This window comes from Antechinus flavipes, chromosome 6 (assembly GCF_016432865.1).
Source record: "Antechinus flavipes isolate AdamAnt ecotype Samford, QLD, Australia chromosome 6, AdamAnt_v2, whole genome shotgun sequence".
In the NCBI taxonomy this organism is placed as follows: domain Eukaryota; kingdom Metazoa; phylum Chordata; class Mammalia; order Dasyuromorphia; family Dasyuridae; genus Antechinus; species Antechinus flavipes.
This window is the reverse complement of record NC_067403.1, coordinates 227,597,020-227,622,857: the sequence shown is the minus strand read 5'-3', so window position 1 is coordinate 227,622,857 and position 25,838 is coordinate 227,597,020. Positions and strand designations below refer to the sequence as shown.

General features: G+C 33.3%; 1 protein-coding gene across 6 annotated transcripts in view; it reads right to left on the bottom strand.

Annotated features, from left to right (window-relative positions):
• HIPK3 (homeodomain interacting protein kinase 3) overlaps positions 1–25,838 on the bottom strand; it is a 92,400-nt gene that overhangs the window by 37,299 nt on the left and 29,263 nt on the right. For all 6 annotated transcript variants that reach the window (XM_051966387.1, XM_051966391.1, XM_051966390.1 and 3 more), the window contains exon 2: positions 23,088–24,165. In XM_051966387.1, the coding sequence (XP_051822347.1) occupies positions 23,088–24,163 (1,076 nt within the window). In that variant the 5' untranslated portion in view covers positions 24,164–24,165. The remainder of the gene's footprint in view (positions 1–23,087; positions 24,166–25,838) is intronic.

The window sequence follows — 25,838 nt, the reverse complement described above, 5'->3', positions numbered from 1 at the left end:
GGGAAGTAAGGCAGGGAGGAGATAAGAGAGGGAAGGAGAAAAATTTGGATCACCAAGTTTTATAAAAATGAATGTCACTTCTTATAGTCTTTGAATGCTGAAACCCATCTTTACATGTATTTGGAAAAATATTACTGAGAAAAACATAATACTAATTTGTCAGCGCAGTAGCTGACCTTCATGCCAATCTCATTCTTGTTGAAAACATCTGACAATATTGCTAAAAATATTATGCTAAAAAGCATGGGAACAACCACACAGCCCTGCTCTACTTCACTGGTAAATGGGAATGCACAAGAGCATCATACTATCTGAAACGGTGCAAGCATGCCAATGAAACTGTTGCACAATACTGAAGAACTTCTCTGGGCAACCAAATTCTAACATAATTTTCCACAAGCCCTTGTGACTGAAAGTATCAAAGGTCTTAGATCTGTAAACCTTATGTACAAACATCTGTTCTGCTCCTGGAATCTCTCTTGGAGTTGTTGTGCAGCAAATACCAAAATGACTATTCCTAGACCTTTTCTGAAGCCACACTGGCTTTCAAGTAGATGACAATCTTCCAAGTGAAGGATCAGTCTATTAAGAAGGACACTAGCAAGAAACTTGCCAGCCATGACTGAGAAAGAAGGACCTCTCCTCCTCCAACTGGGATTGTCACAGGACAATCTATTTCTTTTACCTTTATAGAGATGGATGATAGGGGACCCCTTAATTCCTGGAAGATTCCTTTGTCATATAGTGCAGAAAATTTCAATCAGCTTTTGTATAAGCACTAGACCTTTCCCCTCCATCTTGTAAATCTCAGCTGGAATAGAATCAGAGCCAAATGCTTTATCACAGGAGAGAAGCCCAATAGTATTCAAAATTTCTTCTTCAGTTAAAAATTTGACTAGAAAGGGATTGACTTCAGCCTGAGGTGAACAGTCAATGACTTCAGCATTGACTGATGATACTCTGTTGAGAACACCATAGAAGTGTTCAGCCTATCTTTCTAGGATCAGGCTCTTATCACTAATAAATGTGACTCCATAAGCACTGAGTAGTTGAGAATGTAACATAGGTCTTTGGCCCATAACCAGTCTCCACAATATGATAAAAGCACTTTGGATTGATACTATCAGCATAAAACTGATTTCATCTGCTTTCTTACTGAGCCAAGAATCCTGCAACTCTCTAAGCTTCACTTGTACCTTACTTTTGAATAGCGTTAAAACAATGCCTTCTACCATTATTACTAAAGCTTTTTATTTTCAAAACATATGCACAGATAATTTTCAACATTCACCTTTGCAAAACCTTGTATTCCAATTTTTCCCTCCCTTCCCCCATCTCCTCTCCTAGACAGCAAGTAATCCAATATATGTTAAACATGTGCAATTTTTCTATACCTATTTCCACAATTATGTTGCACAAGAAAAATCAGATCAAAAAGAAAAAAAATGAGAAAAAAACAAAATGTAAGCAAACAACAACAAAAAGAATGAAAATACTATATTGTGATCCACACTCAGTTCCCACAGCCCTCTCTCTGGGTGCATATGGCTTTCTCCATCACAAGACTATTGGAACTGCCCTGAATTATCTTACTGTGGAAGAGAGCCACACCCATTAGAATTAATCATCATATAATCTTGTTGCTATGTGCAATGTTCTCTTGGTTCTACTCACTTCACTTAGCATTAGTCTATATAAGATTCTCCAGGCCTCTCTGAAATTATCCTACTGATCATTTGTTATAGAACATAATATTCCATAAAATTCATATACCACAACTTATTTAGCCATTCTCCAACTAATAGGTATCCACTCAGTTTCCAAAAACAATTCCTTCTTAAAAACAGATGAACTATCTATTTGTAGAGTTCCCATTTTTTGTTTAGGAGCTTCTGAATTTCCCATCATTTTTGACAAACAGATCTTGAGTTTTACAAGTATTCTGGCCTAAATAAGTAAATGTGATGCTGTATACCAAATCTTTGAATACTGCCCACTCCTTTTCTTCTCCATTGTTGACAATTGTGTTTGGGCTTCCTCCAAGTTAGCAATGATTTATTCACTTTTGAGAAGCATTCAAATCTGTGAAATTATGTCTTCGGGTAGTCTCTTTACCTTGGAGCCATCACTTTTGTTGAAAGTACAAATTTAGCTTGGAGAAGGTAAGTCTTTGATCAGTCCAGCATTCCGTACCACACATAGCTTCATCACTGTCATATCCTGTCTCTTCTCCTTTTAAAGACAGAGTCTTTATAATGCCAAGGTTTGCTGCAAGAGTATATCCACAGTTTTACTGTATTAAGGTAAATGGAAGACAGTGTTGGTGATGAATAAATCATGAGATACACAAATCTTCGGTAGTAAATAACCAGTGCCATTGCTGTTTCCAACTCCATTCCTCTTGAGGATTCCCTGACATATCTGGTAGTCTGTGCCCATTCTTGCATTAAAATCACCCAGAATTATAAACTTATCTCTTTTTGAAACATTGATGAGGGTCTCCAGGTCCTCATTAAAATTTTTCTTTGACCTCATCAGGGTTTGTCATGGTGGGAAGCTATGCACTAATGATTCTGTGGTGTGATACTTTCCTGCAAGGCCAATCATATCCTCATTAGCCTGCCATTCACTCCTTTTGGTAGGCAAACTTGTCCTCTAGTCTTGATTGCAAAACCTATACCAATATCACAGCACTTCCCTTCATTACAATCACTCTAGAAAAACAGGTATCTAGTTCCAATTCCAGTAAGGCCTTCATTTGCTAGCTTATTTCACTCAAGGCTGCTATGTGAATGTGATACCTGTTAAGAACTCTAGCAATTAACATCTGCTCATCTTCCAGGTATTGGATTTTGTGTTGTCCATAGGCAAGTACACATTCCATGTGCCAATGATTACAGGAAATCATCTTTGCAAAAGTTTTTGTATCTTTTTGTGTGCTTTGACCACAGGGTAGATAATCCCCGTCTGGGGCAGTAAGCAAGCCAGAGTTGGGCAAGCAGACAATTTTTAAGTCACCTTTTCTAGCTCCTTATTCATGCCAGGTGGTGAGCAATGTGGTCCTTCAAAAAAGCTTCTCAGACACCTGGAGGCTGCTACATCACATTGCTGCTTCACTTCAGTGAGAAGACAACCCTATGGCTTGGGTCACCTGTGTCCAACCTTGGACTTTAGGTTGTTACTACAGCTCACAGGACATCTGTACCTGCTGTTTTGTCACTTGCCTGTAGCCAAAGGATTTCGAGGTAGGTAAAAATGGTAAAATGCTAAAGGTGATGTCTTGTAATTCATGCATAAACTGGATATAAGTGAGGCAGAGCTGCACAAAGTTGTCAGCCTCACTTTCTACAGTTATCAAAGATCAATGGAAAGACAAAGGTCTTTGATACTCCCAGAATACAGTTAAAGATCTTAGTGTTTCTGATATCTAATCAAGCTCTAAATGCTCCACAGCACCTGTTTCAGTCATCTTCATGATGATCAGAACAAATTGCAATCTTCCATTAGCAAAAACCTTCAAAAGCTTGGGATAGAATCCTCCCCAACTCATTGAAGAGTTTGAGACCCCTTAGTTACCCTCAACCTGTTTTATCCAGGCTACTGAAAAGGTGTGCCAGGGTATCGTCATTGTGCATGTCACAGTTTCTTGAAGTCACAGGTGAAGGCTGCGTGAATAGGGTGAACACCAAAGGTGGAAAGCAGCCCTCACACCAAATAAATTAGTCCTCCTTGCATATTCCTATCACCTCATTTTAGGGGTAAGAAAAAGTAAAAAGTAAAGGATGACAACTAAGTTGTGGGAAATGATCTGAGTAATAGTAGCTAAAGGCTTCTCTATTTTGTAGTGAATACCATTCAAAGACAATAACCAAATCAAATCAACATTAATTAACCGTTTATTGTATAGCACTGTGCTTGATAAAACAGATGTTTCATTAAGAGAGTAGAGTTTCACATGAAAAAGAATCTAAAGGATTCTTCTAAATTCTTCTAAAGAATCTAAAGCAGGAAAAAGTATTAACAGTTTGAGCCAGCCAGAATTTACATAATTTGCCCCAAAAATAGAGCTGTTAGAGTTGTTTTAACAGTTCTCAAAAGGTTAACCATTTAACTTGGGGAATACTGCATAACACTTAAAATACTAAGTTTGGATAAGATAGTCCCTGTCATTATAAAACTTTTTTGTAACCTATAAAACAATATTACAAGAGTTTCAAAATAAAGTGCAAAGTCCTGAAGCATTTGATAGAAAAAAGGCTTTATATACTACAAGGTAACATTATTTATTAATATAAGAATTTCAAAATTTGTTGACTAAAGTGAATAGAAATAGGAGACTAAAAATATATTTCTTCCTCAAGGCAACATTATTTGAGAGAGGGAGGAAGGAAGTCAAGCTCAGGATTAAAAGTTATTTATCCTCACAAATTGATAGCAGATTTTTTTTTTTTTTACCTTTCAGATTTTTAAACCATCAGTTCATGTCAGTTAAGATCCAGAACATATAATCAGAACATGTCACCCAATGAACAGGAGTAAAGGGGTTTTTTTAATAGTTTTTTATCTTTCCAAATACATGCAAAGATAGTTTTCAACATTCACCTTTGCAAAAATTGTTTTCCAAATTATTTTCCTCCCTTCCCCCCTCTATCCTCCCATCAACAGCAAGCAATCCAATATAGGTTAAGTAAGTGCAATTCTTCTAAGCATATTTCCACATTCTTCATGCTGTGCACAAAAAATTAGATCAAAAGGTGAAAAAAAAATGAGAAAAAAATAAGTAAACAATAACAACAATAAAAAGTGAAAATACCATGCTTTGATCTACCTTCAATTCCCATAGTTCTCTTTCTGGATGCAGATGGTTCTTTCCATCACAAGTCTATTGGAACTTCCTTGAATCACCTCATTGTCAAATGCATCACAGTTGATCATCACATAATCTTATTACTATGCACAATGTTTTCTTGGTTCTAATCACTTCACTTACTATCTGCCTTCTCACTTAAAGAGTGAGTCTTATATGTAATAAATATTCTAAGGCAGGAAGAGATCTCAATAAGTCACCCTAATAGGCGATATTGCATACACATGCCTTCCACTCAGATTATTTCACATCTAAAATCATCTTTCCTTTTTAAGCCTACTAACTTTTTCCTCAGCTCTAATTTACCAAAATGAAGTCAAATGAAAACCAATTTCAAATATGAACCATATTGCTAACCATGTTGACTTTAAGTCAAGGAAAAATGGATCAAATTTTGTCTCTCTCACTTAAGTCAAATGTTTAGAAGTCAGAAATTTACTTTCCTATAAAAAACATAATAACTGCATATTCCCACAAAGGCCCAGTCTGTCTATAATTTAAAAGATTTTAAAAGTGTTATTTTTTTTAGCTATACAAAATTTAAATAGAAAAATTAAAAATTGTTAAAGTTAAAAGTAAATGTTTTTTATTCATCTTAAATGCCATTCCTTGAGGAAAAAAACTCAATCTACATTGTCATTTAGTATATTTCAATACTGTGAATGCTCTGTGATTTCAATGATATTCCTAATATTCTAATGGTAGTAATGAGTCATTCAGTCAACTAACATTTACTAAGCACCTCTTATGTATCAGATATTGTCTTGAGTGAGCACTTTTCTTACCTATATTTTCCTATAAATCCTTCATAAAGGTTATTCCCATAGATCCTTTGATTTTATGAGATCATGCTGGTCAGTCACTACTATGTATATTTGCATCAGCATATATTTTTCAGTTTTTCAAATATTTTCATCTAGACTACTAGATTTGTCTCCTCTACTCAAATATCTCCCTACTCCAATCTGTTTCTCAACACTGTTGTTAAAGTGATTTTCCTTTTATAAAATGCAAAAATAAAAAATGAATAAACTATTTTTAGTTTTATAATCTTTCTCTCCCACTACTTCCTCTTTAACCTACCCCAAGTCATAATCATGCATAGTCTAGTAAAACAAATTCCCACACTGGCCATGCACAAAAATACATGTCTGTCCAACTCTGAGGTACTACCTCATACCTCTCAAATTGGCTAAGATGACAGGAACAGATAATGAAAAATTTTCAAGGAGATAATATAAAAACTGGGACACTAATACATTGTTGATGGAGCTGTGAAATGACCCAACCATTCTGGAGAACAATTTGGAACTATGCCCAAACTGTGCATACCCTTTGATTCAACAAAATCACTACTGGATCTATATCCTGAAGAAAGCATAAATGAAGGGAAAAAGACCCATATGTGCAAAAATGTTTTTAGCAGCCCTCTTTGTAGTGGCAAGGAACCAGAAATGTCCATCAATTGGGGAATGGCTGTAAAAGTTGTGGTATATGAATGTAATGAAATATTATTGTTCTATAAGAAATGATTAGCAGGCTGATTTCAGAAAATCCTGAAAAGACTTACATGAACTGATGCTGAGTGAAGTGAGCAGAACCAAGACAACACTGAACGCAGTAATAAGAAGATTATGGAATGATTCAAGGCAATTCCAATACACTTGGGATAGAAAATGCCATGTGAATCTAGAGAAAGAACTATGGAGACCATGGATCAAAGTATAGTATTTTCACCTTTTTGTTGTTGTTGTTGAAGTATATTTGCTTTTTTTTTTTTCCTTATTCTTGTTTTTTTTTCCTTTTTGGTCTGATTTTTCTTGCATAACATGACAAATATGGAAATATGTTTAACAAGATTGCACATAGTTAACCTATATCAAATTACTTGCTGTCTTGGGGTGAACGGAGGAGGGAGAAAAGTCTTACAAAAATGAATATACATATACATGTATACATACATGTACAAATACAGAAAGATATGCAGAGGTATACATATGTCATTGCATTATATGCAGAAATTGACAGTCTTTCAAAGTTGTCTTTCTCCACTATGTTGTCACTGTATAAAATTGTTCTGTTCAATTAGCTCTGTGTCAATTCATAACAGTCCTTCCCAATTTTCACCTAAAACTGTTCATTTTGTCATTTCTTAAATCACAATATTTCATTATGTACAGATATCAGAATGTATTTACATATTCACTAATAGTCTCAGTTTCTAATTTGGGGCTGGTATGGAAAAAACTGCAGTAAACATTTTGGTGCATATGGTCCCTTTTCCTCTTTCTTTGGTTTCTTTGGCATCTAATCCACAAAATAGCAGCACTGGGTCAAAGGATAGGCAATGGTTAGTAACTTTTCTGGTATGTGACAAGGACTCTTGGTCATATATGAATTGGACTAGATAACCAACTTCAAATTGTATAATAGTTAAGAAACATTGGATTTCACAAAAGATGAGTTAAGCTAAATAGTTGCCAATTATCAAAGTTTGTGCTATTTAGTACACTTTCTGTTTCTGCTTTTGTTGCAATATTCTAGGCATGTAATAAATCAATAAAAATGTTATATAATTTTTTTTAATGAAACAGGAAATTTTTCCCAAACATCACCTCAACCAAAAATAGCAATCATATCATTGTATAACAACAAAATGTTTTTCATGTACATTAACAGAAATACAACAATTCTCTGAATTTCAGTTGACTTATTTTGGAGGTTATTTTTTTAATTTCTTCTAGTATTTACAGTTACATTTTGAAAAATAATCAACATATATTCCTCAGACTTGATATTTTTTAAAATATAGTTTTAGCCACAGATTACCTATATTATAATATTAAAACACACACTTACTTTACTATTATATTATCTGTTACATATGCTGGGGAGTGATCCAAACTAAAAACTAATAGAAAATAGTAGAGATTGTTAACTATTCCCTCTCTTCCCTATTAACCCCCCCTCCCAAAAAAAAGACAAGAAAACCTAACAAATATGTCAAGGGAAAGGAGGAAAAAAACTAGAAAGGCATAAATCCAACATTATATACCAACATGCAAATTTTAGCCAAAATCAGAAAAGTTAGAAAAAATAACAGTTTAAACAGATATAAACTACTAATGGCTAGAAAATATTTCTCTAAAATAGGGAATGGAGAGTCTGAATTATTTATTATAAATAGTATTATTAACTGCATTTTATCTATCAATAAAAGACAATAAATCTACCACTACCAAATACTTTGTGATAGAACTGGCCATAGTGAGGGAAAAAATAGCTGATATAATTGAGAGTTGCAAAACATTTAAAATACTCTCATTTGATTTTCTCAATCCAATTAGCATCACTGTTATTCCATGTGAATTTGGAGGCTGAAAGAGGTGTAGTGGCTTGCCCAAGGTCCTTATGAAAGACTACAAATTCTATTTAATTAAAACCTGTTGGCTCCAAGTAAATGACAAAAGCTAACATATAAGGATGGATCTCTCCAACTACTCTTGTTTGGCCTTTTGAAGAGAGAAGAGTGCTGCTGAAGATGTCAAAGGAAGACATCTATGTTCAGAGCTTCAATTAACATCAGAGCTCAAAACCATTGGACAATTTTTTTTTCAGACTCTGCCACCCCCCAAAAGAAAGAAACTAAGTGAAATAAAATCACAGGTATCAATTCATAAAAATATCTGTTGAATTTAAAGAGCAGCCTAACAGGTGGATATTAACTTCATTGGATATAATTTCCTTGAGTTCTATTTCTCTCTTGGAAACTCTGGCTTTACATTTATGGCACTTGAATAAATAAATACTATTAAAACCCAAATATGATAAAACATGAAAGTCAACAAATCAGCCCACACCAGTTATCAGAAAACATTATTTTGGAAAACAGCATTTCACAAATACTGAGAATGAATTTACTAATATTTTTTCAAGAAAAGAGATATGAAGTTATATTATCAATGTTTTACATTTCCAAAATGAAATGAAACAGGATGTAGTAGAAAAAGCATAGGGTTGGGGGGAGAGGGGGAAGAGAGCTTTCTGAGGTCCAAATCCCAGGATATCTCCTAAGGCAAGTCACTCTCTGGCATACTACAGAAGATCAGAAATTTAGAGCTGAAAAGACTTCCTTGTTACCTAACCCAAGATGTTCTAATTTTTTTCCATTCATGACTTCTTTTCACCTGAGAAATTTTTATGTGACCCCAGGTATATAGGTATATAAATAGGTATTCAAATCAAACATTTAATGAAAATGAATCATAATATTGTGACTCCCACATTCAGTTATGAGACCCAATAAGGAGTTGGGATCTAATCCAATCCACTTATTTCACACATGAGGAAACTAAGGCCCCATAACAGTGAAATGTCTTGCCCAATTTCATTTGGGCAGTGAAGTAGTAGGTTTCAAACCGAAAGTTTCTCTTAGTCCAAATCCAATACTTTCCCACTATCAACTACACTCTTTTTAACTGCTTGCCATGGCCTCTTCCATCAATCCACCCTGAACATTGGTCAAATTAAACTTTCATTCCATAGTCTCAAGACCTACTAATTCACATTCACGTTCTTTAGGCTAGCCCCAACACCCCTGACAATCTGTCCCAAAGTTCCCTTTCTCAGCAGGCTCCTACATTATCCTACACTATAGACAAACAACTTGTCAGTCATTTTCTGAACAGATTCAGCATTACCTCCCATGATGTCACTTTTTTTTCTTTTTTTTTAAATTATAGCTTTTTATTTACAAGATATATGCATGGGTAATTTTTCAGCATTGATAATTGCAAATCCTTTTGTTCCAACTTTTTCCCTCCTTTTCCCCACCCCTTCCCCAAGATGGCAGGTTGACCAATACATGTTAAATATGTTAAAGTGTAAGTTAAATACAATATATATCAGGGGTCTTCAAACTTTTTAAATAGGGGGCCAGTTCACTGTCCCTCAGACTGTTGGAGGGCCGGACTATAGTAAAAACAAAACCTTTGTTTTGTGGGCCTTTAAATAAAGAAACTTCATAACCTTGGGTGAGGGGGATAATCGTCCTCAGCTGCCACATCTGGCCCGCAGGCCATAGTTTGAGGACCCCTGATATGTACATACATGTCCAAACAGGGTATGATGTCACTTTTCTTACACTATTTATTCTTTCTAATTCCACAAAGACTTTTCTTTTCTCCATTAAGTAAGTCTTCTTGAATTCCTTCTTTAGAAATAATGTTTATTTCTTTTAGACTGTTGCAGTTATGTGATTATACATTATTATGACCCTTACCATAATGCTTTTTGTATTCATTTCTAGTTCCATAAAATTTTCTTACTATATTTTATGTATTTTATACATATAATGTATATTATATGTATAATATATAATACATATATATAATACACATAATATATACATATAAGAGAACAGTTCTCCTTACTCATTTAATGAAATGAGACCACATTTTAAAAATCCCTTCTAGTTCTAAAAGTCTATGATTTAAATGATTCTAAAATGAAGACTTATCTATCAAATAGCTGATTTAAAATAATTAATGCTTCCTGGAGACCAAACATTCTGCTGTATATTTGATGAGAGGTAGATGTGAATCCAAATCCAGTCTTCGATTTGTATACTTATGTGATCCTGTGAACAAGTAACTTACTTTTTGTGTGTCTCAGACAACTCAGCAGGATGATCTACAAAGCAGAATAGTTAGGGTCTACCTTCATTGGGACAGGAAGTTTCCACACTGGGATTTCTTCAGCTAATAAAACCAAAGACCTTTACTGTAATTGTTAGTTCTAACTATCTTGTTATGAGAGCACATTATACTTTCAAGACATATTAGAAACCCAGAGATATTTCTTTGCAAGGGTTATTATATTATAATATAAAGTCACTGAAATAAAAATTTATAAAATTGTTGATTATATTCAGCACATTCATGTAACAACATTTCATCAAAATATTCCAATGTTAGTTCTCTCAAAGGCTATTTTTTTTTCTTACATGTTCTAAAAACAGAGTATTTTGAAACAAAAATTTATCTTGCTATCTTAGTGGGATAATTTTTACAAAGCCATTAACTCCAATATCACTCTATTCAGCAGCTGTAAAGGACTTGTGGCCATATTTTCCTTAGTTTTTATCCTGCAGATTCCTCAGATGCAGACTATCCATATTTTATGCTGAAAATCATAGCAATGTGCTAATTCAGAAAGCTGAGAAGTCACTAGCATAGGAACTCTTTTTACTGGTGCTAAGTAGATAAGACAAAAATTCCATTCTAGGAGAGAATTCTGGGAAGATGGTAGAAGTAGGTCAGAAAATTCCAAGTTCTCCCCCAAATACAAGATAAAACTGCACTTTAAGGCAAACAGGGCAAATAAAAACAAATAGAGTTGGGGAAGAACAGTGGTTATCCTGGGAAAACATGAGAAGACCTCCTAAAAAGATATCAAGGCAGAGGTTTGGCCCCTGTTATGTGTCAATATCTCCAGGCTAGTTCCACTGAAACAACAAGAGGAGGGCCCTGGGTTTAGCTGGGTTGAGAAGTAGGTTCAGCCCCAGCCACAGGGACTTTCACTTCCCAGACAATGTGGGGAGTCAAGAGGTCTGAATCTGTGAAGATTGAGGGAACCTCTGCTGATAAAGAATATCAGACCCAACAGTGCTGCAGACACACAACCCTGCCCAAGAAGGAATCAGCAACCCCGCTATTTCTCCCCTTCCTCTATAAATGCAGAAGCAATGGAGTTGTAGGGAAGCTGCTGACAGTGGGCATTTGTAGGAGGTTGAAATTCTTGATTTTGGGTTCCAAGCCAGAAAACTGAAGGAGGAACCCATCGCTACCAAAAGAAGGGAAGGAAAGAAGAAGGGGAAAGAAGGAAGAAGTGAGACAGGGAGGGAAAAGAAGGAAAGAAAGAGGGAGAAAGGAGAAAGAGGAAGGGAAAGAAAGGAGGGAGGGGAAGAAAGGAGAGAAAGGAAGGAGGAAGAGATGGAGGGGAGGTACAGAAGGAGGGAGCCAAGGGAGGGACAGAAAGAGGAAGTGGAGGAGGGAACAAATCTTTGAAAATCAGAACTGGGCAAGGGAAAGCCAATGAAGTTAAGGGTTATTAGTTATAAGAAATAATAAACAAAATACAAAGAATAAAAAATTAGAAGAAAATATGAGATATCTCATATAAGAAAAACAACAGATCTAGAGAATAGATCAAGAAGAGAAAATAAGAATAATTGAACTACCTGAAAGCTATGACCAAAAAAAGAATCTGGTTACTATACAAGAATTAATTAAAGAAAATTGTCCTCATGTATTGGAACAAGAGGGGAAAGTAGAAATTGAAAAGAATCCACAAAATCAAGCCATTCTCCAATTGATAAATGGTCAAAGGATATGAACAGACAATTTTCAGATGATGAAATTGAAACTATTACCACTCATATGAAAGAGTGTTCCAAATCATTATTGATCAGAGAAATGCAAATTAAGACAACTCTGAGATACCACTACACACCTGTCAGATTGGCTAAGATGACAGAAAAAATTATGATGAATGTTGGAGGGGATGCGGGAAAACTGGGACACTAATGCATTGTTGGTGGAGTGGTGAACGAATCCAACCATTCTGGAGAGCAATCTGGAATTATGCCCAAAAAGTTATCAAACTGTGCCTACCCTTTGACCCAGCAGTGTTTCTATTGGGCTTATATCCCAAAGAAATACTAAAGAAGGGAAAGGGACCTGTATGTGCCAAAATGTTTGTGGCAGCCCTGTTTGTAGTGGCTAGAAACTGGAAAATGAATGGATGACCATCAATTGGAGAATGGCTGGGTAAATTGTGGTATATGAACGTTATGGAATATTATTGTTCTGTAAGAAATGACCAGCAGGATGAATACAGAGAGGCTTGGCGAGACTTACATGAACTGATGCTAAGTGAAATGAGCAGAACCAAGAGATCATTATACACTTCGACAACGATATTGTACGAGGATGTATTCTGATGGAAGTGGATTTCTTTGACAAAGAGAGCTAATTCAGTTTCAATTGATAAATGATGGACAGAAGCAGCTACACCCAAAGAAAGAACACTGGGAAACGAATGTGAACTATCTGCATTTTTGTTTTTCTTCCCGGGTTATTTTTATTTCTGAATCCAATTCTCCCTGTGCAACAAGAGAACTGTTCAGTTCTGCAAACATATATTGTATCTAGGATATACTGCAACATATCTAACATATATAAGACTGCTTGCTATCTAGGGGAGGGGGTGGAGGGAGGGAGGGGAAAAATCAGAACAGAAACGAGTGCAAGGGATAATGTTGTAAAAAAAATTACCCTGGCATGGATTCTGTCAATATAAAGTAATTATTAAATAAAATAAAGTAAAATATTAAAAAAAAAAAAGAAAGAAAAGAAAAGAATCCACAAATCACCATCTGAAACAGATTCTACAAGGAAAACATACAAGGTTTCCTACAATGAACATTATTGCTAAGTTTCAAATGAACTGCCAGATTTTCTGGATTTTGTGGAAAACAAACTTAAACTTAATAGAAAATCTGATATAAGAGAGTCAACATCAAAGACAAATTTCCAGGGACTCGGTAAGAACAAAATGTTTATGTCTTATATATGGAAATGTAAACCAAATGCCATTAGTAATTGTGTAGTTCAAAAGAAAGATAAGGAAGATCTGAGTATGATGTGATTCTAAAAAGCAAAACTAAATAGGAAAAGGCAAAAAAAAAAAAAAAAACAACCAATAATTATATTATACAAATGAGGTATGACAGCAAGAATAATACAGAGGAATTAGATGGAGGAGAAGGGCTGGTAATTCTGAAATTCTACTCATCTTGGGAATGGGTTAAAGAGGGAACAATACATATAATTCCAAAAAGATATAAAACCCTTTCAAAATTTATAAAGAGGGAGGGAAAGAATAAGATGGATATAGAAAGGTATATATATATTAATGGGAGTAGGATAAGGGGTGTAGATTAATGGGAATGAAATAAAAAATAGGGGGGAAAATAAGGGGAAAAGATAACAGAAGGATCCTTGGAGTAGGAAGTGAAGGGGAGATTAAGTAAAAGCAAGACAAGTTATGGCATAAAAGCAAAATGGAAGAGTTAGCAGTGATAGGAAACATATACATAAACATAGTAACAACACTAGAAGTAGAATTTGTTAGAAAAAAATATGAGTAGTAATCATTAATCTCAAAGTCAAAATTAAAAAAAATTTAATCAAAAGACAGAAATCTACATTACACTGTGTCAGTCATATTAACATTATTTTAGATGTATATGCATCTAATGCATATAATATATATATTGCATATAATATGTATATACATATATGTTTTGCATATGTATAAAACATAACCTATTTTCCCCTCATACCAATCCTTAACTGCAAATAATATCTTGAAAGTTTAGGTCTAATTGTATTAATAAAAGAAAACTTTATCATATTCAGACTCTGAAATAATCAATATACCAATATTAAGTGACCATCACTTTCCTATGTTAATGCTACAGGGATACAAATACAAAGAATGAATTGATGACTGATTCACATACAATGAGCAATTTTGCTACCAACAAACTCCAAAGTAAAAAATTAAAATTGCCATCAATTATAATCACTATATTAAGTGATTTTCCTTAAGTATTTTTGGAGAATGTATTTTGTGAGAGATGTTTCAGTTTGTGTAACATAACAAAATGTACCAAAGATAATATTTAAAAATATCAAATAGACTTGGCCTATACAAATCTAAGTGAACTATATCCAAAGCAATTTTAACCAATCTATGTCCTTTTCCACTGTATATAAACTGTGTCTACAGATCTTTCTATAAGAGACCTAAGTTCTAGTTCTGGTTCCCATAATAAACAACCACAATAGATAAGTAAACTGGCTGTAACACTAAATACACACACACACACACACACACACACACACACACCCCAACACGCACCATAATGTATGGTTTGAGTACCAATTTTTCTGTCACTCAAGATGTTCTTCTATAATAGATATATTTATTTTTGATTAACAAATTTATATTTGTCTCAGAAGAATTTATATGGAAAAATATCTGTATTGTATCTATATCCTCTTTTTCAAATGTATTTTGGCCTTGTAAAGTGAAAGGATTTAAAAATAATATAAAACTAAGGATGCTCACATGATTATTTTCTAAAATGTAGTACACTTATTATAGTCAAGAGAAAAATTTAGCTTTTATTAATTCTTAACATTCGATTCTTTTTGATCACAAAAGTTGAGCACATATTACATTCTCTTTCTTAAGTAATACAACCTCGTTATGCTAGCTGACATCTGAATTATTTACTGCCACTGAATTGGCACTATTCCATACTAAGACTTACTCCAACTAATAGCATCTTGGGAACTGAATTCCATTCTCAATTAAAATTGTTGAAAAGTCAAAAACACAGAGGCACATAAGTGCTGGGACTTGCTCCTTAGCATAAACATAAAATTTTACCATCATATTAGATTTTCATACTTGAGCATGGACAAATGTCACTTTTACAGAAGGACAAATAAAAGAATAAAAAATTAAAAGTGTTTTTAATTATTTCACAAAAAGAATTTATATGAATGTAAATCAATAAAAAATATTAAGGTTTTCTCCCTCTGCACATGAATAACTTAATAGGCATAACAATTCTGGACTCAAAATCAGAAGCTGATTTTAAGTCTTGTATTTATAGCATACTTTATAGTTACAAATTACACAATTACCACAATATCATTATGCCAGTAAGCCTTTAAAAGTATTTTTCACTCCATCTTTATTTGGTACTTAGATATTATGTGGCTTTATACTCTTAACATCACTCATTCAAGGAAGATGAGTGAGAATAATTATCTGCTTTTAACCAATGAGTAAACCTAGTAATAGGGATATGAAGTAGCCTGTTCAAAGTTACATACGAGTCAAGTCAGCAGCAGAATTAGATTTGAATTTAAGCCTCCTTATATGTACTCTTAAATTCAAATGAGTCATATTAACTTGATTTTTTTTCCCCCCAACAATGACTAAGGTAAAGAAAAATATTATCTATGAAATTTTTTTAATGTTCTCTAAAACAATTCCACTGCTTTAACTTTATATAAAATTAGATGGGGAAAGGATCTGAGAAGGCAAAAGAAGAGTCACTACAGAGGATGTTAAATAGTAAGAAGAAAAAAATTTAACCGTTTGAGCTGAAAAAAAGTAGCTATATTGTTAACAGAATATGTACCTCTGAAATTACAAATCCCACAATATTTTAGTTTCATTTATCTAAAATTATAAAAGTAAAAAGGCACTTAGTATATTAGAACAATAGAATTTAAAGCTAAAAGCAACTTTAAGATTTCTCTAACAGAATTCCCAAACAAAACTTAGAATATGGTACATTATTCTTTGGATTCTACTAAAGGAGATTTAATCACTAAAGTATTAAAAGAATCTCATTCTGAGGCAATTTTACATATATCAAGGACACAGAGCATGAATCCAAAAGCCAGTATAAGCATGACTTTAGTATTTGCTTAATTTGCCTGTGCTGGGCTAACTAAATGAAGTCATGCTTCATCAACAAAGTAGAAACTTCTTCAGAAAACCTATTCAATAACAATGTTTTTTAATGTACTTAATAGTACTATGATTTTAAACAAGTGATTTACACACTATTTAGCTCTCATGTTAATGGTTTGTCTATTTCATGATTCTCCCTAAGAGCTCTTAATATATTGGAAAAAACTTCTTAAAAGTCAGCAATTATTCTTGGTAATAAAGAAGATGAATATAAGCACAATTTAATATTTTGCTGGAATTAATAAATAATATTTTAATATTCTAACTGTATAAACTAGACCCCCCCCCCAAAAAAAAAAAAAAAGATTTTTTTACCACTGCATCTAACTTAAAAGAATTCATCTTGTGCTAAAGACAAAAAATAAATAAATAAATCTCCAATGATCTAAAATTAGTTACAGAAGTTGAAGCTTTGTAACAAAAGCTTCTGGTGTTAATATGCTTCTAGTGTCTAATAAAAGGGTTACAGTATATTAAAATGTTTTAAGATGTTTAAACATCTTAACAAACAAACCTAACAACTCCTGGAAATTGGTCATGGCAGCCAATAAAAAAAGATTTGATAGTTTTTATCAAAAGAGATCCTGATAGCTTAAAAGAAATAAAAGATCAAATGATGATTTAAGTCCCCAGTCCTTTGCCATTTAAAAAAACCTACTGAATAGAGAATACCTTACAAAATACTACCAAAGGATTCCTTAATATTTTTAATTCTTTTCATTTAAAAATGAATTCCAAGTGATATAATTTATTTAGATTTTTAAAATTACATATATACCTTTTTTTAAACATGAGGGAGAAAAAAGAATCATGACTGGAATTTTGGCATACAACTAGGATAATATTTATCCCCTCCTGCCAAACTTATCTATTTATAATCTACTATCCTTTTAATTTAAAGGTATAAAGCCAATACCAATTTTTAGAGATAGTCAATGATTTATCTAAATTGTAGCTAAATGAATTGATAGCTAAAATAATCAATTTGGGAAGAAGAGAAACATTGAGAATGCAAAAATAAGGCAACTGCATAATTAACAAGAACAAAAATTATATTTAGTATTGTTTTAAAGTTTCTACAATGTAAATTAAAAATGTAAAAAAGCCTCCTAAAGGGCAAATTTTTTTCATTATGTCACTTTCTTTTGAAAGGCTGAGTCAACACTTCAGATACTTAAAATTAAAGGTAATACTTTAATACATATTCCTCAAATAATTTCAATATGAAACATTTCATTTAAAATTTAAAAGATATGCATTTCCTTCTTTTTCATCCACATAACTATGAATGAGATCCAATTTTTATTCTTTTTCAAACTTTCCCTTGTGCCTAACAGATCATTATGTTATCTATAATGTATATAATATATACATAAACACATTTTATATGTATATATATACATACACACACACACACACACACACATATATATATACACACAAAAACTGTATGCTGAATGAATGTAAATGAATGTCATCATAAACAGGAAAAACTCAACAAATTGGCTAACAAACCTCTTTGTACTAGAGAGAAAAAGGATCATTTGACCAGATATAATAATTAACTTGAAGTCTTAAAGAAATTTTTATTTGCAAGGATATAATAACAGCAATTCTCTGAGTCTAACATCACAAAACAAAGCTCATTTCCAACAATTTAGTACAAGGGGAGGGAAAAACAGTGGAAAATACTTCACACTTAGGCTTAAGAGATCTGGAATCTGGGTGTGGCCTCCAGATGGCTCTGAAGAAGTCATTAACCTGGTCAAGACACAGGATTTTCCAGACAATTCTCAGACAAAGAAATTGAAACTATTTCTAGCCATATGAAAAGATGCTCCAAGTCATTATTAATCAGAGAAATGCAAATTAAGACAACTCTGAAATACCACTACACATCTGTCAAATTGGCTAGAATGACAGATTAATGCAGTATACTGGAGGGGATGTGGGAAAACTGGGACACTGATACATTGTTGGTGGAATTGTGAATACATCCAACCATTCTGGAGCAATTTGGAACTATGCTCAAAAAGTTATCACACTGTGCATACTCTTTGACCTAGCAGTGTTTCTACTGGGCTTATGCCCCAAAGAGATCTTAAAGAAGGGAAAGGGGCCTGCCTGTATGAGCAAGAATGTTTGTGGCAGCCCTCTTTGTAGTGGCCAGAAACTGGAACCTGAGTGGATGCCCATCAATTGGAGAATGGCTGAATAAATTGTGGTATATGAATGTTATGGAATATTATTGTTCGGTAAGAAATGACCAACAAGATGATTTCAGAAAGGCCTGGAGAGACTTACATGAACTGATGCTGAGTGAAATGAGCAGGATCAGGAGATCATTATATACTTCAACAACAATACTATGTGATGATCAATTCTGATGGATGTGGCCCTCTTCAACAATAAAGATGAACCAAATCAGTTCCAATAGAGCAGTAATGAATTGAACCAGCTACACCCAGGGAAAGAACTCAGAGATGACTATGAACCACTACATAGAATTCCCAATCCCTCTATTTTTGTCCGCCTGCATTTATTTACTTCACAGGCTAACTGTACACTATTTCAAAGTCCGACTCTTTTTATACAGCAAATTAATTGTTTGGACATGTATACATACATTGTATTTAACTTATACTTTAACATAGTTAACATGTATTGGTCAATCTGTCATCTGGGGGAGAGAGTGGGGGAAAGGAGGAGAAAAATTGGAACAAAAGCTTTGGCAGTTGTCAATGCTGAAAAATTATCTATGCATATATCTTGTAAATAAAAAGCTATAATTAAAAAAAAATTTTTAATGTATGCCAAAAAAAAGACTCAGGATTCTCAACTGTCAGACTATCAGTTCTGCCTTTCACATAAGAACAATGTAATGATCACATAAGAAAACCCCAACATAGCAGTTCTTGTGATTTCTTTAGCACGGGCAAGATTTAGCATGACAGTAGCTCCCTCCATCGACTGACAACCCATCTGTTGCTTAACAAGAAATACTCAGGTTACATGTCTTGCCTAGGGATGAGAGAGTTACTAAATTTCAGGGTTAGGATTTGAACCCTGGTTTTCCTAATTCTAAACCTACCACATTCTATCTACTACATTTTAGACCGCCTCTATCAGAAGAGATAATTAAGTGAAAATACTTTGAAAAATAACATTAAAGCATATAAAATATTAATCTACTATTCTGTTTATAAATGATTTTATAAACTTTTAAATTTTGTTACATGCTTTTTTATATTAGAACTGCCAATTTAGCATTTAATAGAGCCTGCTAAAGAACTCTGTATTAGAATGTCCAATACAATAATTTTCCTCTTCCTATAAAATTTATATACAAATAGTTAGCATTTATAAAATGTTTTAAGACTTGGAAAGCATTTTACAAATGTTAACTCATTTTATCTTCACAACCAGCGCTTTTATTTATTACCATTTTACAGATGAGGAAACTGAGGCACAGAGAAGTTAAGTGACTTGCCTAGGATCATACAGTTAAGCATCTAAGGTGGGGATTTTGGGACTGAAGCATTCCTGATTAAGAGGTCATCTCCCTGCACCAACTAGCAAGCTCAAAGAAGAATTTAAAATAGCCTGAGAAAAACTGTGGAGAAAATAAACTATTTGTGATATAGTAGATAAGATAAATTCACAAATTATTAAAATGATGTTAAAAGTAAAAGCAACTCAAATTTGTGCATCAAGAAAACACAAAATTCTTAGTGAAAATCAAGAAAGTAAAAAACAAACCAAAAAGCAGTATTATGTTTTATTTTTTCTGTGTCTCCACTTTCAAATGAAAAGGAACAAATAGGAATCAAGTCTTGAAATGACCCAGAATATTACTGCCAAAGTTTACTATTTTTAAAAAGAAATTCACAACCTAAATTCAGCCACTCTACTTCACAAATGTGGCACATACTTGCTATGCCTTTTTATGCATGCAACATATTCCTGACAGTAGCCACATTCATAAGTATAGCAGCTGACTTTAGAACATGCTGACCTTGAGCAATCAACACCCTGAGCAGCGTGCACTTCTGGCTTCTTTCACTGTAACAGTGAGACAGCCTCGCCATCTATAGTAGTCAACAGTCTTTGGCCACCACCCCCTGCCTATTTTAAGATATTCCCCCACTACATAACTGTGATGCACAGTTCAAAGTGATAGAATAACATCTGAAGCTATTCCTAAGTGCAAGTTGTTTACAAGGGATTGTGAGCACTTGTGCTCACACTACTTCTGTTCCCTCAAGTTTTACTTGTTAAGGTTAGCCTCTGAGACTCAACTGCCATTTCCTGTTTACACTATTTTTTTTAAAGATCAAGGTGTTAACATACAACAAGGGGGTTAAGTTTTCATTTAAGCTACAAGTGAATTAATATAGCAGACAGGCAGAAGACTGAACTAATTCCTGGTATTCAAGTTCTAAACATTATCATTACATTTTTGTAAACTACTGGTAAAATATTTTCCTAACCAGATGACTTTTTCGTATAACAATTTCTAGAAATCACCAGGAAAGTATACAATAAAACATAATCCATTTTCCCCTCATAACTGCTAATGATGTCTTGAAAATTTAGGTCTAACTGGACTGAGATAAAGACAAATTTCCAATCTTTTTCCTTGACAATTTATATGACAATTACAATTTTTTATTCAGGAAAGATTTTGTTCTTTAAAAAGATCCTAAAGATGAAGAAAATTATGATTAATCATATATATATATATATATATATATATATATATACATATATATATATATATACATATATACATATATAAGTATATATATATATATATATACACAAACATAAACACACAATTTTATATTAAAAGTATTTAAATTGTATTATGTATAATTTTGTTATCTTAATTTTTTTAAAACCTTAGTTTAACTATATAAGTAGTTTTTAAATTGTTTAGCTATTTAAATAGTTTCTAAATAGCTTAACAACTATTCCTTAAATAGAATATAAATTCTGGATAAGACCACCTTAGTAAACTTAGTTTACTATTAGGTAAACCAGTGCTATGCTAAAAATATGGGAAAATATTTCAATTTAAACTTTTAAAAATATTTATTATTTTGTCCACTCAATAAATATTAAATGGCAAAATTTATTTAGGGTCCATTTCTTCTTAAAGCCAGGTCAACTGAACATTACCAAATTAAAAAAAACAAAACAAAAAACAACCACCACCAGAAACTAACATCTGAGCTACTGAAGAATTCAAAATCAAATATAATAGTGTTACATAAATAATAGATGAATTAAATATAAGGATAAAGCAAGCAGAAATTGAGTTAAATGAAGTTGGGAGAATCTAGTAAAATCTTAAGGTGGAAGTTATGCAGAAAAATATTATTATTCTAACTTATGTTGAGATATGGGATATGCATTTATCTACATCACACCCTCCACCCCCAAAAAAACCTCAGAGTTCTGCTTAATGTTGATTAAATTGAAAGATAGCATAAATATTTAAAAGTTTAAATTTATCTACTTTTCAATTAATTTAGTCAACTAATTTAGGAATCACTACTCCTGAGCAAAACAAAATGTAGTCTCCTTTAGATAATGACCTTACTTACATATGCCCAAACGATGTATTATCTGTTGACTTTTCAGTAACAGTTATTAACTTCTACTAAATATCCCCAGGATTGGCCCTAATCAATGGCAAGATAGCATCTGCACAAGATTCTTGACTTGCTCTTGTGGGGATCAAACCAAGAAATTCAATTTCAGATTCTAATCACTAAAAACATCATTTGCACATCTCTATCCACATGATATTTAATGAGACAAACTATATGATGAGAAGGGATGCTCTGTAAATGATAAAAGAAAAACACCCCATGTAAGGAAAGATTATGTCTATTCAGACATTAAATAGATTTTTTGGTGATAGATTAGTAATCCTTCAGAAAAATGTCAAGTAACCATTTATTGCCAAATATTAATCTATCAGCAACAATTTATTAAGAATTATCCCAGGTGCCGAAGAATTTTTTTTTAAAAGATGGACATGTAAACAATCCCTGCATTCTCCCACAAAAAGAAGTGGTAGGTAATAGTCAAGGATCAGGAAAGATAGTGCCTTAGGTAAGAATTTTGAACATGAGAGGGCAGAGAGTTCCAGAGCACTCTCAATACAGAATCCAGTAGCTTTCTAGCCCAAGCAAAACTAATTGTCTGCCTGCACCTCAGCCCTGAAATAAAAATGGGCATCCTTGCACTGCACGTTTTACAGATGTTGTAAAGAAAAAGTAGTTTTTTCCTACTAAAGTACTATTGTCTAATGTGAGCTAATATTATTATAAACCTTAACATCATTAAACAGAAGCTTAAATCCCAACTATCCATTTCTTAAAAGCAGCCTTTGTATAGGGAAGACCCTGGAGGATAGAGGGTGTATAGTGTACTTTAAGGATGTTAAGAAATCATCAAACTTCTCTGTGAATACATATCTTGATTTCTATACATGTCTTAGAAATGCTTTTCCAATCCTGGAAACATGACCACTTCTTGAAACACAAACTGAACATTCCTTTGGTAACCAAAAACAGTTCCCACCTACCTGTAGTACCGAGACTGTAAATATGTAGAACAAACAGTCTTTGATACATGGCTAGCAGATCCAAAGTCTATTACTTTAACCCTATATGGCTGCCGCACAGGATCTACCAACATAATATTCTCTGGTTTGAGGTCAGCATGAATTAAACCAAGACTTTTCAGTTTTTTCAATGCAGTGGCTACTTGTTGAAGAATAGGTCGTATTACTTTAAGTGGCAGCGGACTGAATTTATTTTGCTTCAAAAAATCATATAAATTCTGTTCCAACATCTCAAAAACCAAGCAGGTATGGTTACGGTGTTGAAAGCATTCATAAGCTCGTACAAAATTAAATTCATCAGCATTTTCAGTACTGAGTCTTGATAATATGCTCACTTCTATTTGTCCTTGGCGCGCATAAGAAGGGTGATTTTTTAGAATTTTGATTGCCACGATCTCACTTGTCCCTCTTTTCCAGCATTTGACTACCTGGCCAAAAGTCCCTCTCCCAAGAAAATCAAGGACTTCATATGTATTTTTAAGTGAACACAAAACTTCATGTTGCACTAACTGATAATCTCCTTCTCCACTGGTACAGTTCTGCTTTGATGCTGCCGTAGTTGTAACAACCGTCACTGGATTTCCCATATTGGTTTGCAACATTGCAGGCAGTATAGACAGTTCATCAACAATCTGCATTGTGCTACTTTGATTCTCCAGCTCTTTACTTTTACGCTTCAATCCCCATCGCTGGGTGCTTTCCCGGGTCCCAGATGGAGGTGCCTCCACGTGAGAGGGCTGTGCTCGCACAGTTATGACCTTGGTAGCACCTGCAGTGTTTTTAAAAGCAGCAGTATTTGTCTGCAACAAAAAGTTATGTCCTCGTGATCTGTTCAATGGTATTTTTGTCTGAAAAGTACTCTCCTTAGTAGAAGGATGAGAAATTCCAAAGTTTCTACCATTCAGATAAGTCTGGGGATAGGTTTTCTCATGGTATACACAACTGCTTGGCTCTACTTTGAGTTTTTTCACGCTACAAAAGGCACTTGACTGAGTTTGATAAACATATGGTGGGTAGACCAAGACTTGTGAGGCCATACCTACAAAGAAAAAGGAAAAAATAAGAAATTAATTAATTTACATTTCATAAAGAAGGTAAACCAGTAGTGAAAAGTTACTGTTAAAGTTCCCTTAAAAATGTACAAAGCAGAGAAAATATAAAAATATACAAATAGATAAACTTCTAATATGTATAAATACTTCTACATATGAAAATTTCAGGAGTATGAAGTTTCATCTGTATTCATCGTACTGTGCAAAATGTCTCCAAAGGAGATGAAGCAGAAGTCTAAACATTCCTAGAGGGGCCTGTATGTCCTTCAAACTATTTACAAAGCCCACCAAATTGAAGCTTTCTTTTTACCAAAAAAAATTAGAGCAAAAGAAGTAGTATAACCAGATCTATAATTTCATCAGTGCAGGGAGTACCTAGTTAAGAATTTTCTTGTAGCAATGTAGATCTTATCATCAAATAACTTTTCCCTCTCATAATCTTTGGTTTATTTCCTTTGAGTCCTTCCATACTTATTTTATTTCCCACAAAATTCTAAGAATTCTTTAAATATCCATCAAATAGCCACAGGAAATATATATATATGCAGATAATTACATATTCTAAGTGAAAAGTCTGATCACTGAAAAATGATTTTATTTCATGATTAAACATAAGGTATAAAGATTGGACCTAACATTCTTTGCCAGCACTGACATCCTATTGTTCACCAATTTAGAATTTATATATAATGAATTCAGTATAATAACCAGCCCACCCAAATGCAATATCATCAAGTATACAAGAGCTCTGAAAATATTTCAGTTATACCTACAATATAAGTATTTAGAACATCAAAAGAAGATGAATAAAACCAAGTTTAAATAATCCTGCTTTTGTCACTGTTCTATTTTGTCTATTCTAAAAAAGAAAAGAAAAAAAAAAGGCTTATTATTTCTAACAGAGGAATTCTTTACCCTAAACAGTCAAGTATAAGAAAAATGAGTACATAAACCAGATGTATTCTTATAACTCAAAACAGCATGCCAACAAAACAGGAGTGTGTGTGTGTATACACACACACATACATATATATATGTATATATACACTTATACACACATGTACATATACATATAGATTACGCATAAACATACACAGAAATAAAACAGTAAAACACTCATGGCAAGACTAACTCTGTACCAATACTAAGTGGCATTCTAACATATAAACTACAGGATACCCTTTCCTCGCCCCCCCCCCATTTCCTACCTCATTAGCCTTTATAGATTCTCTGTCCATCTATAATCTGAATATTATACCAGTTAGTCCACAAACAACTTCCATTAAATTGCATCAATAAATACCAAAGACACTGATATGAAATATTCGCCAAATTATTTGATTCTCAAGGAATATTCTAAGATAATGTGAAAAGAACATCATCTTATTTCTTATACTTAAGGAACAGGATTTATCTTATTTGGAAGCTTTAATCCTGATTTAAAAAAAAAAAAAGCTAAAAGAGATATGTTTTAGGTTCTTCTGGACTTTGGAATATCAAAAACACATGCAAGCCATTTAAAAAACAGTTTTTAAATGTGCAATGTTCTACCTGTACTACGGTAGATGCTAAGATAGAAAAATGATAACAGTAGTACAATCCTTCTCAACTAATTTATAATCCAATAAGGGGGTATTATATATACACAAATAAATACAAA